General features: G+C 40.5%; 1 protein-coding gene across 1 annotated transcript in view; it reads left to right on the plus strand.

The window, feature by feature from the left end:
* TAGLN (transgelin) overlaps positions 1–16565 on the plus strand; it is a 35608-nt gene that overhangs the window by 11361 nt on the left and 7682 nt on the right. Inside the window, exons 2-3 of the mRNA XM_082273179.1 lie at positions 12860–13054; positions 14508–14685. Coding sequence (XP_082129305.1) covers positions 12872–13054; positions 14508–14685 — 361 coding nt within the window. The 5' untranslated portion in view covers positions 12860–12871. The remainder of the gene's footprint in view (positions 1–12859; positions 13055–14507; positions 14686–16565) is intronic.

Raw genomic sequence — 16565 nt, forward strand, 5'->3', positions numbered from 1 at the left:
CCTGGCCCAAGTAATTCTTCAAAAGTTCGGAGCACTGGATGTGGCAGAACCCGCTGTCTCCAGCTCTCAATAATGATACTAACCTGAAAGCCTGTATCCCATAGGGCCTGGACAGGAATATCATCTATTTCACAGTTCACAAGGCACTTTTTTCCAATGAGGCTCAGTAACTTGCTGTTTTGTCTCATAACACCATCCACGAGAGTTTGCACTTCCTCAGCCACCTGGTAGAGTCTTTGGTTATGGCAGTTGGGTACCCTTTGAAAGAGATCTGGGTTCACCCTTCCAGCCATGTCACTAATGGCGTTTGAGAACTTAACGATTTTATTACCGACCAGAGTTGCACTTTGGGACACAGCGTTGGTTTGTAGCACAGGTTACTGTGGGTCCCTTGACAGCAACCCTGTCCCGTTTAACTGGTTGGATCTGGTTGTTTTGCAGTATCTCGCTAAATGTCCAGATTGACCACAGTTGAAGCAATGGTCACAGGCCATTTTCTGACCAGTTCTTTTACAAGATTGACAACATCCATTGCTCATGCCCCCTGTTACCTGAGGCCCTATGAATTCACGATCTCGTAGAGTTTTCGACTCTGACGACTGTCTTCATCTCTCTCTGTCGTCTCTTTTTGCATCTGGAGTATCAGCTTTTCCAGTTCAGAGTTGCTTTTGACAGCTGTTGGATGGTTGGGCTACTTGCTTGTTATGGGAACCAAAATATTGTGTCGGCGGTCGTTGCCAGGACATCTGGTTCCTGAGGACACTGTACGACATTGGACTGACACTATTTCCCTTTCATCGAATTGCTGGACTGAGCTTTCTTTTGCTTCTGTTCCCTTTCCATCTCCATATTAGTGGCTTCATTCGTTTTCTCTATGAGCACCTCATTTGCAATACAATGATTGTCTAAATACTGCTTTAATAGGAACTTGATGTGGTCACTTCTCAGTCCAGTACCCACTGACCTTAGAAATTTCTTTTGTACCAGCTCAATCCCAAAGTGTTCATCCGAGCCTTCTCCTTGTGAGACAAACATGCGGTCCTTCAATTCAATAGCTCTGAACAGGACATATTAAGGAGTTTCCTTACTATTCTGTGAGATGTTTATCAGTTGTTGGTACAGTTTGGAAGCATTTTCCTCCTTGTAATGGCTTTCTAGGATTCTCCTAAGTTGCGCTAGGGTCAGTCCATTCTTAATTTCCAGCATACCTCTGAGACTTAGGCCAGGTCTAATGGATTTCACCACAGCTTCCACAATCTCAAACTCAGGATACCCTTTTTGTAGTCTCATGTCGATCTGGTGCATAAGGTTTGTATAGGACAGCTTGTTTTTCTGTTCCTTTTCACCTATCTGACCAGCAATCTTAAAGTCCTTCCTGATTGTCACCTCTGGCAAGTTACCATGGTGAAGTCTCTGAGTGACTGGAATAGGTTCTTGTTTTGGATGACTGTCACTCGCGTTCTGGCTTTACTGGTTTAGTACTTAGCTCTTTTATTTGTTCCTCGATCATTCTGGAAGTTTCCTGGAACTTCTCCTACATAGTTGTCGTTTCAAATCGGCTACTTACTGTGCTGGGTTGGGGGTCTTTCTCACTGATATTTGGTGCTTCAGCACTGTTCCTCTTCTTTTCTAGCTCACAATGAACCTCTTAGTTGCTTGGAGAAATTGTGTCACTGCCTCTTCACTTTCAGCCTCGACCAGTTCATCTATCACCATGTAGTGGCGCCAAGTTTTTCCTTTCGCCATACTTGCTTCGGAGGCCTTGATAAACTGGCAAGTCTCAATGAGATCACCGACTGTCAAGTGAATCAGGTGCCCACTGATTTTGTCTTGCATCTTTTCTATATCTGTGCAGGATTATCGTGCAGCAGCGGTTAATACCCTAATTTTCTCTCAGCTTGTTCACAGACAGTGTGACCGCTCTTTTCCACTTTGTGACCTTTTTTTCTTCACCCACGGCCCCACGTTGGGCGCCAATGTTTTTGCACTTGCGTTGGGAGCGGGCTGGGTGAAACCAGAAGTGTTTTTATTGAAAAGTTTCTGCAATGACATAAAGCATGAACTTCAGTCTGATGGACAGGATAGCAACTGCTATTCTGATCCTACATAATAACACACACACACACAATATATATATATATATATATATATATATATATATATATATATATATATATATATATATATATATATGTGTATATATAAAAAACAACATTCTCATATACAGGAATAACGTCCTCATAGAAAATAATAACGTAATAATACATTGAAATTAGAAAATAATAAAGTGAAGCAATAATACAATCTAATATGATATTAAAAAAAAAAAACATAACACTATGATAATCACATTCCCGACACACTGGCGCCATGTGACGCGTCAGTGTGATCCACAAACATTTGTGCAATGTGTTATTTAATCACCAGTAGGGACAGCAACCTTTACCGATCACAGGGATGTAAATAAATCAATATAGTCCTGTTTATAGCCCTAAATATGCTCCCTCTTATCTGCAATGACATAAAGCATGGCCTTCAGTCTGATAGACAGGATAGCAACTGCTATTTTGTTACCACCAGAAGCAAAGGTCTGTCCCCCTGCTATATTAGCAGTGTTCCATTAAAATGTACACGCCATCATTCAGGCTTTCAACTCAATGCTGCCCTCTACTGGTGCTTTAATAGAAATGCCTTGAGTTTTACTTTCTCTACGAACAGAACTATAATCCTGGACTGCTGAAGCTGGAAATGTGATCCTTTTTAGTTTGTTTTTTTTTATGGGGTTTTTTACATCCCTTACACAGGCCTAACCAACTGACCTATTTTAAAAGAACAAAAGCTTGAGGTTTTGTGTGGATTATTGGTGCATTAATGCTTACACTACTGGGTATACATAGTTACATACTCTAGTTAACCTGGTTGAAAAAAAGATACAAGTCCATCTAGTTCATCTAATATACCTATCCCTTTCAAACATGGGATGTGGCTGTACGGCAACCAGTAGGACGTATTAGGAAGGATCGGAGGGGACGGTCCGCCGAGGTCCAGAGAGTGGTGAGATATTACCCTGATGTTTAGACCTATCGCTGCAGCGCTCTAGGAGTATTGTCCCATGCTTGTTTTTAATGTACTATATGTAAGTGCAATGTGTGAAGGTTTTAAATAAATGTTATATGGATGTTGAACGTACTACACTAGTTAAGCTTTCCTTTGTCCCCTATGTATATGAGCTGATCACACTTGAAACAGTAGAGGCAGAGATTGCTTGGATGGATCCATTAACCCCATGTGGGTAAACCCCTTCACTGCTGAGCATGAGTGTAAGGCAATTAACGTCGGTGAGTTTACACCTAATGGGAAGAGGCGGGTTGCTCACTAACAGCGTGCTGTAAACATTTCATTTTGGTTGAAGGAGTGCTTCTGTCACTGCAATTTTTGTTATATATGGACTTCGTTGCACATTGGACTTTGATATACATGTGTGTTTAATCATTTTACACAGGCTGATTTCACAATTTAAGTTTTATTTTTTATTTTTTTTAGATATACTCATTCACAGGATGTAAGTGAAAACATCGTTATTACATTTTTTCACAATACATCTTTTTACACATTTGAGCACTGCTGTTCACCTATAATTTTAGTTTGTGTTCTCACATGCATTTCATTTAATATTTAAAGTGGCAGCTACACATTTATCGTCAATATATTTGGTATTTTTAGAAAAACATTTTTTACAATTCCAATTACACATTTAAATTTTATTTCTTTTCGTGGCGCAGTGGTGAATGGGTGCTTTGACATTTGTGTTGGATCACTTATTCTTTTTTCTTTATTTGTCAGTAAGAGTCTGTGAGTTTTAGAGACACATTTTTTTTATCTTTGATCTTTCTTTTGAGTGCCCCAAATTTAGCTACAACATAAAAGGTTTCATTATTTCCATTATGAACACACATGATCCAAATAAATTTACAAGGAAGACCAAACAATATTACAATGACAAAAGACATTTCTGACCAATTTACTGCCCCAGCCCAGACATCTATTGTTGCCTGCCCCTCCCATACTTATACTTAACAAACAAAATTATACCAACTGCCATAAAAGGAAAATTATAATGAGAGTATGATGTAAGCTGCCATTACGGACCCTCTGCGCTAATTTGCTTGTGAAATATATAAATACTTTGTTATTTTGGCATAAGGTAGTCATAGTTAGTATGAAAAAACACACAAGTCCATCTAGTTCAATAAAAAGAAAAAAAAATCATACATACAATCGCATATACACAATCCTATACCCATAGTTGATCCAGAGGAAGGCGAAAAACCCCAGCAAAACATGATCCAATTTGCTACAGCAGGGGAAAACATTCCTTCTTGATCCCCCGATAGGCAATCAGATTTTTCCTGGATCAATCTTACCTATAAATATTAGTACCCAGTTATATTATGTACATCGAGGAAAGAATTCAGGTCTTTTTTAAAGCGACCTACTGAGCTGGCCAGAACCACCTCTGGAGGGAGTCTATTCCACATTTTCACAGCTCTTACTGTGAAGAAACTTTTTTGTATTTGGAGATTAAATCTCTTTTCCTCTGGAGGTAAAGAGTGCCCCTTGTCCTCTGTGATGACCTTTTAGTGAATAACTCAACACCAAGTTCACTATATGGACTCTTTATGTATTTTTACAGGTGAATCCCACCCCTTCCCTTTCATCTCCTCTTCTCAAGAGAGAATAAATTCAGTTCCTCCAATCTTTCCTCCTAGTTGAGCTCCTCCATGCCTTTTTGGTTGCCAGTTTGGTTGCCCTTCTCTGCACTTTCTTCAGTTCCCCAATATCCTTTTTGAGAACTGATGCCCACAACTGATCTGAATATTCCAGATGAGGTCTTACTAATGAATTGTACAGGAGCTAAATTATCTCTCTCTCTTTCTCCCTGGAGTCCATAGTTCTCCTAATACAAGAAAGGATTCCCTTTTGAAACTGCAGCTTGGTATTGCATGCTATTATTAAGCTTATGATCTACCAAAACCCCCAGATCCTTCTCCACCATTGATCCCTCCAGTTGTACTCCCCTAGTATGTATGATGCATGCATATTCTTAGCCCTCAAGTGCATAACTTTACATTTATCAACATTAAACATCATTTGCCACATAGTTGCCAAATTAAACAGCGCATTGAGGTCGGCTTGTAAGTTGGAGACATGCTGTAAGGACGGTATTCCACTGCAAAGCTTGGTGTCATCTGCAAAGCCTGAAATTGTACTTTTAATCCCAGACCCTATATCATTAATAAAGATATTAAAAGTAAGGGTCTGTTTGTCCCCTTGGAGTGAGTTTAATTTAAAGTACTGGATATATAGAAGATATGTCTTCTTAAACCATACCTAGGGATGAATACACTGAGATACAACTAATGACATCTCAGGTTCAATTGGTTTTATATACCTGCTTTGTCTTCATACAAGAACATTATTCTACTTTGTATTCTGCAAAAGTATTTTATAATGTAATACTTTGAAATGTGCATTGTTTGTACTGTTAACGTTGTTAATAAACTTTATACTGATTTAAAAAATAAAAAAAAAAGCCAGGGTAACCTTAGACCATTCAGAGTAAGAAGGATTAACCACTACCCTCTGAAATCTATCTTTTAGCTACCTTTCTATTCATTTACAAACTGAACTGAAACTTTCCAAGCCTGTAGACTTTACCTAACAAATTAGCCGTATGTGGGGAACTGTGTCAAACGCTTTTGCAAAATCCAATTATACTACGTCCACAGCCACCCCTCTGTCCAAGGTTTTACTTACCTCCTCATAAAAAGAAATCAGGTATGACAAATTCTTCTGTCTTTCATGAATCCATGCTGTCTGTTGCTTAAAAGTATTTAATAAATTTGCCTTTTCTTTGTCCCCAGTTACCCACTCCAGATTATTTTGTAAAGAGGCTACGTGTTTAGACCTAACCTTTTTACTGTTAATATATTTGAAGAATTTTTGGGGGTTTGTCCTATCTTTTGCAATCTGTCGTTTGTTTTGAATTTTTGTGTCCTAGATTTCCTTTTTACATACTCTGTTATATTCTTTGTAACATTTAAACAATGATAGTGTTATCACTGTTATCAAACTTTTAAAGTCTTCCCCTTTTATACACTGCTAATAAAGCTGTCCTTGTTTCACAATGTTCTTAGCCATTTAAATTCATACAAGATGTGTAGATGCATGTACAAGAGATTAAAGGTCAAATCTTTGAAAAGGCCAACACACAGTGAGAGAACATTGTACAAATTATTTAGTGCAATATTGTCTCTCCCCTATACTTAACATTGCCCTTCTTATCTGCCTTCTGCAGCTGGAGGCACGCCTTATTACCATCAAGTTTACCTGTGCCTAGAAACAGACCTGACTGAATATCTACAGAGATGGCAGCCACTTTTCAATGTTTATATGTTAAATCCTAACTCAGATCATAAAAGGAAGCAAAACAGAAAAAATATTCTGACCCTTCTATAATATCTGTAGCAACATCATCGCTATGTTAGCTCCTCTATAAAAATATGAGGTAAAGGTAGTGGGGTTAAAGGAAAAAAACACTTGCAGCATCTCAAAGGGGTCTCCTTTATTACTATCTGCAAGACTCACACAGGGAGTTAGAAGTCAAGCTCCTTTTTGGCTTCAGGGTCAAGAAGAACCAGCTCTTCAGAACATGACAACCACATGCCCTCTCTAGGACAGGCAACTGATCCTTGTCTCAAATTCATATAAGATCACTTTTGTTTAATTCAACACAGAGAAATCTAGCTGTACCAAATTAAACTTAACTGCAGAGAGTTACATTTAGCTGGTCCTGAGGATCCTAAGGGATCCTGTACACTTTTTTTTTCCAAAAGACCACAAATCGATAATTTGTTTTAGAGCATTAGGGTCAAAGTGATCATGTGGTATTGGTTGAGTGAAGTTTAGTAAGTTATTTTAGGTCCAAGAAAACTAATGGTAAAAAAACAACAACATTGAGAAATTAGGATATTGTATTTTCTGTAAAATCTCCTTTTTTGTGGTCCATTGAGGGGCACAAGAAGTCTTTCACCTTCAGGTTATACTGCCACCTACATGAGTACTGGAAACTGGCAAAAAAACTGTAGGCCAGTAAAAGGTAATCCCTCCTGCTACCAGCATCTGTCAGTTTTGTAGCAAAACAGTACAGAGAGCATGATTATAAACACAGAGGGGTGGGACCTGTGTCCCTCATAGGACTCCCAAGAAAAGGATTTAAACAGTACAAAAATCTGTTTTTTCTTTTTCATACATTGAGAGACATTTTTTGAAACACAGGAAGTCTTTCACCTTTGGGACATCCAAAAGCAGCCCAACTAATAGGGTTGGCTACACTGCAAACAATCATCATCCCACTCACTCAAGTCAGAAACATCTACCTGGTAGAGTTTTGAGAACCTGTGAATAGAAGGCCAAGTAGGACACAGTTGTTTTCTATTACAAAGCCTAAGAAGTACTTACATATTGAGTAGAGTCAGCTTTGCAAGGGTAGAACCAAATTCTTGAGACCAGAAGCTTGGATGATGGTCTGCCTGAGCCACCTAGAGATGGTAGGAACCCTTATGGGGTCTCTCTGTGATTGCAACAAGGTAATCATTCTTCCTAAATCCAGACAACAGGGTGACATTTTCTTTTGGTGAACTAGAACTGGACTGAGGGAAAGGAAGTCCTGGTTTGAGGTGAAAGGCAGGAACTGCTTTAGGCAGGAATAAGTCCTGGGCCTCAACATCACCTTTTCCCTATGTAAAACCAGAAATGGTTCTTTGCAGAGTAAAGTCGCCAGTTCAGACACTCGTCTCATTGAGGTGATGGCTACAAGAAATACCACCATGTGGCTAGGGGAGAGATAGGCATGGCTATAATTGGATTTAAACAGAAATGGTTGTTTCTGAAGTGCAGAGAGAGAAATTTTAGATTCCACTGAGTTACAGGAGAATGAACAGGGGAAGCTACATAGGAAACTCCTTGTACAAAGGTTCTTTAAGCAGGAAGTGAGAGGCTATTGGCCTCTGAAACAGAATAGAAAGGGCAGAAAAGTGCCAATGCAGATCCAGGCTCAGCTGTAGGAGTGAAAGGCTATGTCCCACAAAGAAACTCCTAAAGTGGAAGCCCCAAGATTCACATCAAGTGGAGAATGGCACCTACATACAATGATACAGCTTGCAGGAAGTAGCCTACCTAGATTATAGCATAATAGGAATAATAGATTTAGAGATGACCTGTCTCTCAAAACCTGGATTTCAATATATATGCCGTTAAAGCCAGTGACCGTGAAGCAGGATAGTAAATTGGTCTTTTGAGGTGGAAGATTATTATGATCTTGAATCCATATTCTGGTGTTCACCAGGAATCTTACAATATTGGTGTACCACATATTCCTGAGCCAGTCCGGAGCAATAAGGATCACCAGAATGCCTTTAATCTTTATCTTGCAAAACAGACTAGGAAGGATCTTCAAAGGAGGAAAGAACAATCAGGGTGTACCCTAAATCCCTGTACCTGGAGATAAATCAGTCTCATTTTTTGTTGAATCTGGAGGCCAGGAGGTCCACACCCATTGTCCCCTACCTCCCATGGCACGCTAAGTCTTTTGGTTTCTCCCTAATGGTTAATATACACCACTGATGTGGCATTGTCCAACCTCAAGGATGATAGTCCAGCACTGCAGAGACAGACAAATTGCCCGAAGTTCCTGGATATTGATTGGGAGACGAGACTCCTCCAATGACAATGTCCACTGCACCAACAGTGTTCCCATGACTCCTTCCTACCATGACAGACTGGCATCCATTGAAGATCTTCCAGAAAACTGTAAGGAAGTACTGTCCCAATTCTAGAGCTGGGGAAAAACTGGTCCTCTGCCAAATGAATCAATCTGTTCAGAGACTTTATTGGCTTGTTCCAAGGCCCCAAAATGTTGTTCGTTAGGAGGTCTGAAGTAAAACTGAACAAATATGATTGCCTTGAAAGAGGCTACCATCAGGTTCAAGACTGAAAAGGCTTGTTTTAGTTTGGTTGTAATAATAGTTGACAGCAACTCTTCAGGGTCAAGCTCATCAGTGTAAGGCTAAGGCTGCAGCAACTCGGAGTCAGGTTCTCAAGGGCTAATGGAAGCTACTAAGACCATAAATATACTAGTTCCAGAATCTGTAGGACCAGGCTAGGATTTGTATTTGTGAGTCAGAAAATAACTGGTGGTTGCGCATGACTGTAAAAAAAAAAAAAGACAGACGAAAGGGCAGAGAACCCGCCCTCACTTGACAGAGCTTATGACAATTCTAATGACAAAATAGTTTTCAGGAACAGGGGGAAACAGGATTCTAGGCTGCAGATGATAGCACCATCAGTAGGCTCACTGCAGGCAGCCCTGGAACCGTGTGAGTTGGGGGGCACCTGTTATGGCAGGACTCTCTCTTCTATGTTTAGAATCAGACATGTTGCAACCATGTGGTGGTACAGCAACGTAACGCTGAGGGTAAGACCTAAGGGAAATCAAAAAACCCAGACATCTGGAAGCAGATAGGGGTCAGATGGCTGGAGGTGGTCAAAGTCACTGAAGGCGGGCAGCAGGAAAAAAAGGAAACAACCCAGCAGCAGGGAGAAGGTTCCTCAAAGCTGTATGATGGAAAAGAGTGCTGGGGCATTGCTAGCACTTTGGACCTAGAAAGTTCTTTTCAGCTAACTTTTTACTAGAACTAAGTCTGGAAACCAACCCACTTGGAAACCAGTTACCAAAGGTCACGTCTAGGCTATCCTAGCAATTGCAGTCAAGCTGGATCTTCATGCAGCATTCCAAAAGCCAGGCTGAAGACAGCTGCAATGGAAGAGACAATGCGATGTAGAGAACAGTCTTCATTGAAGAAGATAAATCTTAAAGAATAAGAAAAAGTCCTGCTAGCAAAATTAGTTTGCTCGTTCACAGAGCAGAGCTGAAGAGAAGACGCCCATCCTAGTAGGACACTAGCAAAGAGAGGCATGCTGGTCGTAGGAGGTGTTATCCAGGGCTGGCCCATGTTTTTGTTGTTTGCTGGGTGTCCAATCCTCCTCCTATAGGTGTCAGTATAACTCAAAGATGAAAGAATTTCGGTGTTCCTCTATGTTATATCTGCACTGTTTCAGACTCCCATATATTGTACCCTTTGCAGATGACAGTGATACTCTTGAGAGGCCTTAAAATTAATACTGTTCTTTTTAGCTTGTTTGAATATGCACGTTGCTGATCTCTGGACTAAGAGTTGCCTAAATTTGCTGCAACATAGCCATTCATTTACATCAGAATCTGTTTAGAGGGGAAACCTTTTTAATATATTATTTGGTATACATTAATCTCTGTTTTCACTTCATACATCAGAAAGGAAGTACCTGTTCCATCACCTGTACTGTGGTTTGTTCTTTAAAGTGATACTACAGTCAAAAGGCAAATACACTGTTGAATTAACTTTATGTGAACTCTTCTACATGCCAAGATATAGAAAACTCTGTATAATGAGTCCTGTGATCCCAGCTACTCATGGCAGAATGCACAGTCAGGTCCTATACTCCTTGGGATCTCTGTGAAGAGTACATTATAGTTGAGCAAATTATTATATCTCATATTAACCTAGTATCTTGTAATAACAAAGTGTCTATTTTCTTCCTCTGTAGCATATGGTGCCTTGTTACTTTAACAATATTACATAGTTGGTAAGATTGAATAAAGACACCTGTCCATCCAGTTCAACCAGTTTGTGAGTGTTTACGTCACTACCATTTCCCATATCCCTGTATGCTGCATTCGCTGGGATGCTCATCTTACTGTGGGAGGGAGTTGTTCCACATCCATACTGCTCTATGTATGCTGCTTGCATGCTACTGCTAAGCCTGTGATCCACCAGGACCCCCATATCCCTTTCCACCCTCAATTCCCCCAAGCGAGTAACTTGCATTCATATTTTTAGCCTCCATTAATTTACATTTTCAATATTAAAGCTCATTGGCCATGTAGTAGCCCACCCCTTTAATTTATTGAGGTCTTCCTGTAAATTTGCAATATCTTATTGTGAAGTTATTACAAAGCTTAGCTGTGTATCAGCAAACACTAAGAACTATTAATTCCAACCTCTATATCAATTATTATCAAGTTGAACAGGATTGGTCCCAGGACAGAGCCTTGAGGTACCCCATTTACAACTCCAGACCATTCAATAGATAAGCCATTTATCACCACCCTCTGGACACTCCTGTAACCAGTTATCTAGCCAAGTAAATATATTATCGTAAATGCCAGCTGACCTCAGTTTGTATATTAAGCGTTAATGAGGTGCTGTATTAAAAGCTTTGCCAAAATCCAGATGCACTACATCTACAGGATTTCCTATATCCAGATTACAGTTCCCTTCCTCATAGAATGTTAACAGGTTGGTCTGGAAAGAACGAATTTTCATAAATCTATGCTTGTTACTACTAATGATACTATATTATTCTTGCATATAGTCAGTTTTCACTTGCAAGTGGGTGTGGCATGTTACAAATTAGAAACAAAGACAGACACCAATCCCTTTGTAAGTGTATATGTCAACCAAATATTGGTGACTATAAAATGACATAAGGTGTATGCAACAGTTTTGTTCACCCAGGTTTTCCGATTGTTCAATAGTATTTTCTAAATGTGTAGCCCAGTTTTCTATCAGTATCTTGTTGATGTTTAATGTCGTATATAGAATTATTATTATTATTTTCATAGAAAAAAGCAAAAACCGACAAAGTGGTTGCAAACTCAAATTCCCAAACCTGATTTATTCTCTATTAATTTGCTATATTAACAGTGCGATGTGTGTGTGTGTGTGTTTTTTTAATCGGAAACCTTTTTCCTGTTCTCTGATGATCAGTGTCCTCCCTCTGCTCTTCATCTCGATCTAAGGGAGCCAGGTGGGAGGGGCTGAGATTCTCTGCTCCCCTATGATAATACACTGTGAGGTGTTGCAGCTTCAGGAGGAGAAGCTTCAGAGAAACAGTACAGCCAATGGAGGCTGGAGGAGAGGGCAGGAGAGGAGATTGTGTTCTCACTGCACACTACAAAGTTGAAAGGGAGAGAGGGAGGGGAAAATTGCAGACACACACAGGGGAGAGCTGCAATGACGGAGGCATGTAAGCTGCCCACGATTTCATGGCTCAGCAGCCATGATAACCGTGGTGGGCAACTCACAGAGGGGAAGTCAGGACCAGGCAGGATCAACAAGGTATCTTAGGGACAATTTCTTTTTTTTTTTGGGGGGGGGGGGGGTTACAACCACTTTATCTTTTGTTTGGCATATTTGTTTGACCAGCATGTGGTAAACAAGCTGCATACCTTTCTGGTGTATTTATCATCCTTCTACAGTCACTACAACAGCCCATTCTAGGACCCACTCCAGCTTGTCATTAGACAGTGAGGGAATAGCAGAGCATTGATGATCTCACTCATCAGGAAGCCTCTCAAGAAGCCAGTGCTGGGACAAGGTCATCCAGCACCTATGGCAAAGATGCCAAACCTCCTTAGGGTTAGGGTCAGGGCGCCCTCATCCCGGCAATAAACCATTGCACCCAGGTCAGCTGCCCCTCCTGCCCACTCCTTGTCCCAGCCCTGCAGGAAGCTCTGTGTTAAATGGACAGTGCAATGGTCTGAGGTCATTTTTAGCACAGGTCTACATTCAATGTTTGTTATGCCCATGAATTTCAATGTGTCTGTTTTAAGTATACTATCACAGAACAAGAACCTAGGTCTGTGGTACTGATTTTGATAAGATACATGCATTATAACATGATCTAACTTTTTATGTAGGTCTAAGAAGCCATGGCTAATAAAGGTCCTTCATATGGCATGAGCCGTGATGTCATGTCCCGCATAGAAAAAAAGTATGATGATGAATTGGAGGCACGTCTAGTGCAGTGGATTAAGCTTCAGGCCGGTGCTGATGCAGGGGAACCACCAGAGCAGGGAAGATATGGATTCCAGCAATGGTTGAAGAATGGCGTGGTAAGCATGGAGTCAGAATGGGTTAAAGTTCACAGTTCTTTTGTTCAGGATCACACCTGAGAACTTCTGTACAGGAATGCTAAGCCATAGCATCATATAGTATCATATATATTTTGAAGGCAGGTTTGAAAAAGATGCCAAATCCAGTACCTCTCCAAACAGTCATCTAGTAGCAGTACAGACATTAGACTTAGGTTACTGAAGAGTGTTAATCTGAGTCGTATTACAATTCCAGTTATCTCCTTGCATCATATTTTAATTAGCCAATTATATAGGGACAATTGTAACCAAAAAGTTAAAGCCTGACTGCAGTCAAATTTTTCATACATTTTTTTTTTTTCTAACAATCATCTGCCCCCATGGGACAACACATATTTAGTACTTAGTCCCATGTAACTAAGTGCTCTCTAAAAGAGAAGTTCAGAAAAAGAAAATAAACCCACATACTCCTCTAGCTGGGTGCAGTATTGATTTGATGTTGCAGTTGTCGCTCTACACCGAGAACTGAGCGAATAAAGAATGCTGATTGCCCGGTTCTCGGGTCCCCTCTGAGCACAGAGTGGTCAGTGTCAGCACCCTGTGCTCTGCCCTTCCAGCGCTCACTGGAGCACAAGGCTGTGGAGAGGACAAGAACAGCTGGCTCAGGTTCTCAAAAACATGCTCAGAGGCTTAGTCAGCTGGCAGTCAGGCATCTGGTTGGATCCTGACATTATTTTCAGGATCCCTGCAGAGCCTGGACTGGCACTGTGATGCTTTGGCCTACTGTCCGCTCATTCTGGGTTAACAAGAGTGCAGAACTAAGTGCGCTCCCATGACTCACAGGAGAAGTATGGCCAAAAGAGCTTTGGCCATACTTCTTCTTTAGTCTAGTTATGAAGTCTGAATTGCCACCTTTCCCTCTCCATGTGGAAAATCGGACAACAGCTTGGAAGGAGACAGACCTGTCATAACTGCAGCTTGTCTCGGCACAGACCACTTTCCTGAGACAAGTAGAGACGGTATGCTAACACTTACTCCTTTTCCTTCTGCATTCCTCTTGTCTCAGGGAAAGTGCAGGCAAGAAAGGCAAGACAGTCAAGACACTTTCTTTAGCTCTCCAAAACGTGCTCTAAAGATGCTGCATTCCAGATTTTTTTCACCACACTGTCAGCGCACCGCCCCACTGTGAAAGCCTTTATTGATTTTAATGGGAAGCATTTTTCGTTGAGCTTTTCAGGTGCTTTTTTTTTTAACGCCAAAGCGCTTGAAAACCTCCTGTGTGAAAGGTCTCTAATAGTAAATATTCCAACAGACACACAAATGCTAAAAAAAAAAAAAATGAGACTCTAACCCTTCCTTTGCTATCCAAAACATCACTGAAAATTTACCTGGGGTTGGCTGAAAAATACTTTTGACAAAGAATCACAATAAATTAAAGTTGTCTAAGGACTACTATCTTTTGGTCTTTTCATAGGTTCTTTCAAAACTGATAAATAGTCTATACCCCAGGGGATCACAGCCTGTTAAGATCCCTGAACCCCCTCCCAGCATGGCCTTCAAGCAAATGGAACAAGTGGCTCAATTCCTAAAGGCGGCCGAGGATTACGGAGTGGTGAAAACTGATGTCTTTCAAACCGTAGACCTGTATGAAGGTAAATCCTGCCGATATTAAGTCACAAGCATAACGACAGACCAGATATTCTCACTTGTAGAGATTGGAAACATATCCTATGCTGATTATAATTTCGAATCATTTTGAAAATGATTTAATAAGAAATACAGATTTCTTCTTGTCATTAGATCATATACATATCATTGAGGATTTTGTTAAAAAGCAGAAAATATGTGTGTTTGATCTCATTTAACTACTTGTTGGCAATCACCTTGCTTATAAAGCACTGATTTCAGGGTTTTAGAAATTAGGAGCTTGCCAGCAAGATGCTTAATTTTTTAGCATAGAAATTAACCATATAGTTTAATTCTAAATGTGAGTTGTTTTTCACCAGTCCTAAGGAGCTTCGCTAGCTCAAGGTTGGGCTAGCAAAGCCAAGTAGGGCTGCCACCTGTTTAGTATTTTACCATCATGGGCTGAAACATATGGCTCATTGCCAGTGTTAATCAAAAACAGATCATTAAGTCCACTATTTGTTTTAGAAAAATTGGGTACATTTTGTACTATAGCTGTTGGTGATAGAAGAAAAGAAAAGCGAATACATTTGCCCCCGTCTATTCACAGCCAGGTCCTATGCCTCTGAAACCAGGATATTTTACTTTCCTGTAATATCCCTTTTTTGGAGTAAATCACAGGCGTGTTAATTCTTAGACTATTGGGTTATGTTCCACCTCCAGGTGGACACTGGCAAATAGCAAAATTTCACATCGTCCAATATAACCCCTCCCACTACCAGCATTTCCTCAGTTTTGTCAGCAGGCAATATCCGAGTTTAATCAGAGGGGGAGAGATCTGTGTTCTGTGATGTACTCCAAGAAAGAGATTTTACAAGTGAGTAAAAAAAAAAATCAAATTTTATTAATTGTACATCATAGGGGAAGAGTTCATTTTTAGACTAGTGTGACATCCAAAAGAAAATCCTATGAGGGATGGTCAACAGCAAACAATGGCTAAGGGGAAGCGGAACAATTCCCCCTCACAAAACATGTAAAGGAATAACCTGGAAGGCCCATACAAGGCCACCTTTTGGACCTTCCAGCTACGACTGGTGTATGCCATGGACTGAACATCCACCAGGTAAAACTTTGTGAATGTATGGCAGAAGACCAGGTGATCATCTTGCACACCTCTGAAACTGTGGCCTGATATTGAAAAACCCACAAAGCCCCAACATGTCTGGGGAAGTGGCCTTTCACAGGAAAGGGAGGAGCCCCACCTTTTAAGTCCTATGCTCAAGTAATGAATTGTTGAATCCATCTAGCAATTGTGAATCTAGAGGCAGCCTCTGAGCCATCAGGCAACAGGAATAGACCTTATGGGGATAAAGAGAAGGCACATTTAATAAATACCTTCTCTAACTTTGTCTATACAGTACAAAGGAAAATGGGGTTGATCAAGTACTTAATACGGATAGTACTGATTTAGCCCTAAATGATCCACAATGGATCAAAATTGATACAGTATGGTTCAGAAATACTGATCCACTGTAAAAAAAAATGCAGAATTTGACTGCAATTTTACAGAGTTTGCGGTGCGGGTTTTATTGAAGGACATGTGACTCAAAATTTTTGCTTACAATGGGAATGTGCGTTTTATTTTTTAACTCCCCAAACATGCTCCAAAGATGCTGTAAGCAGGATTTTTATCACTGCAACAGAGACACACTGCCACAGTGTAAACACATTATTTGATTTATAAAGGGAAGCATTTTTCTTGAGCTTTTCAGGCACTTATTTTTAATGCAAAAGGCCTTGGAAAACTCCTCAGTGCAGGGCCATCTTACCGAATGGGCACGCTGGGCAGTTGCCCGGGGGCCCCACCTGCCCAGCAACCCAGCCCAAGCCCCAGCCAAGCATTAGT

This window comes from Pelophylax lessonae (assembly GCF_965119305.1).
Source record: "Pelophylax lessonae genome assembly, chromosome: 12".
NCBI lineage: Eukaryota > Metazoa > Chordata > Amphibia > Anura > Ranidae > Pelophylax > Pelophylax lessonae.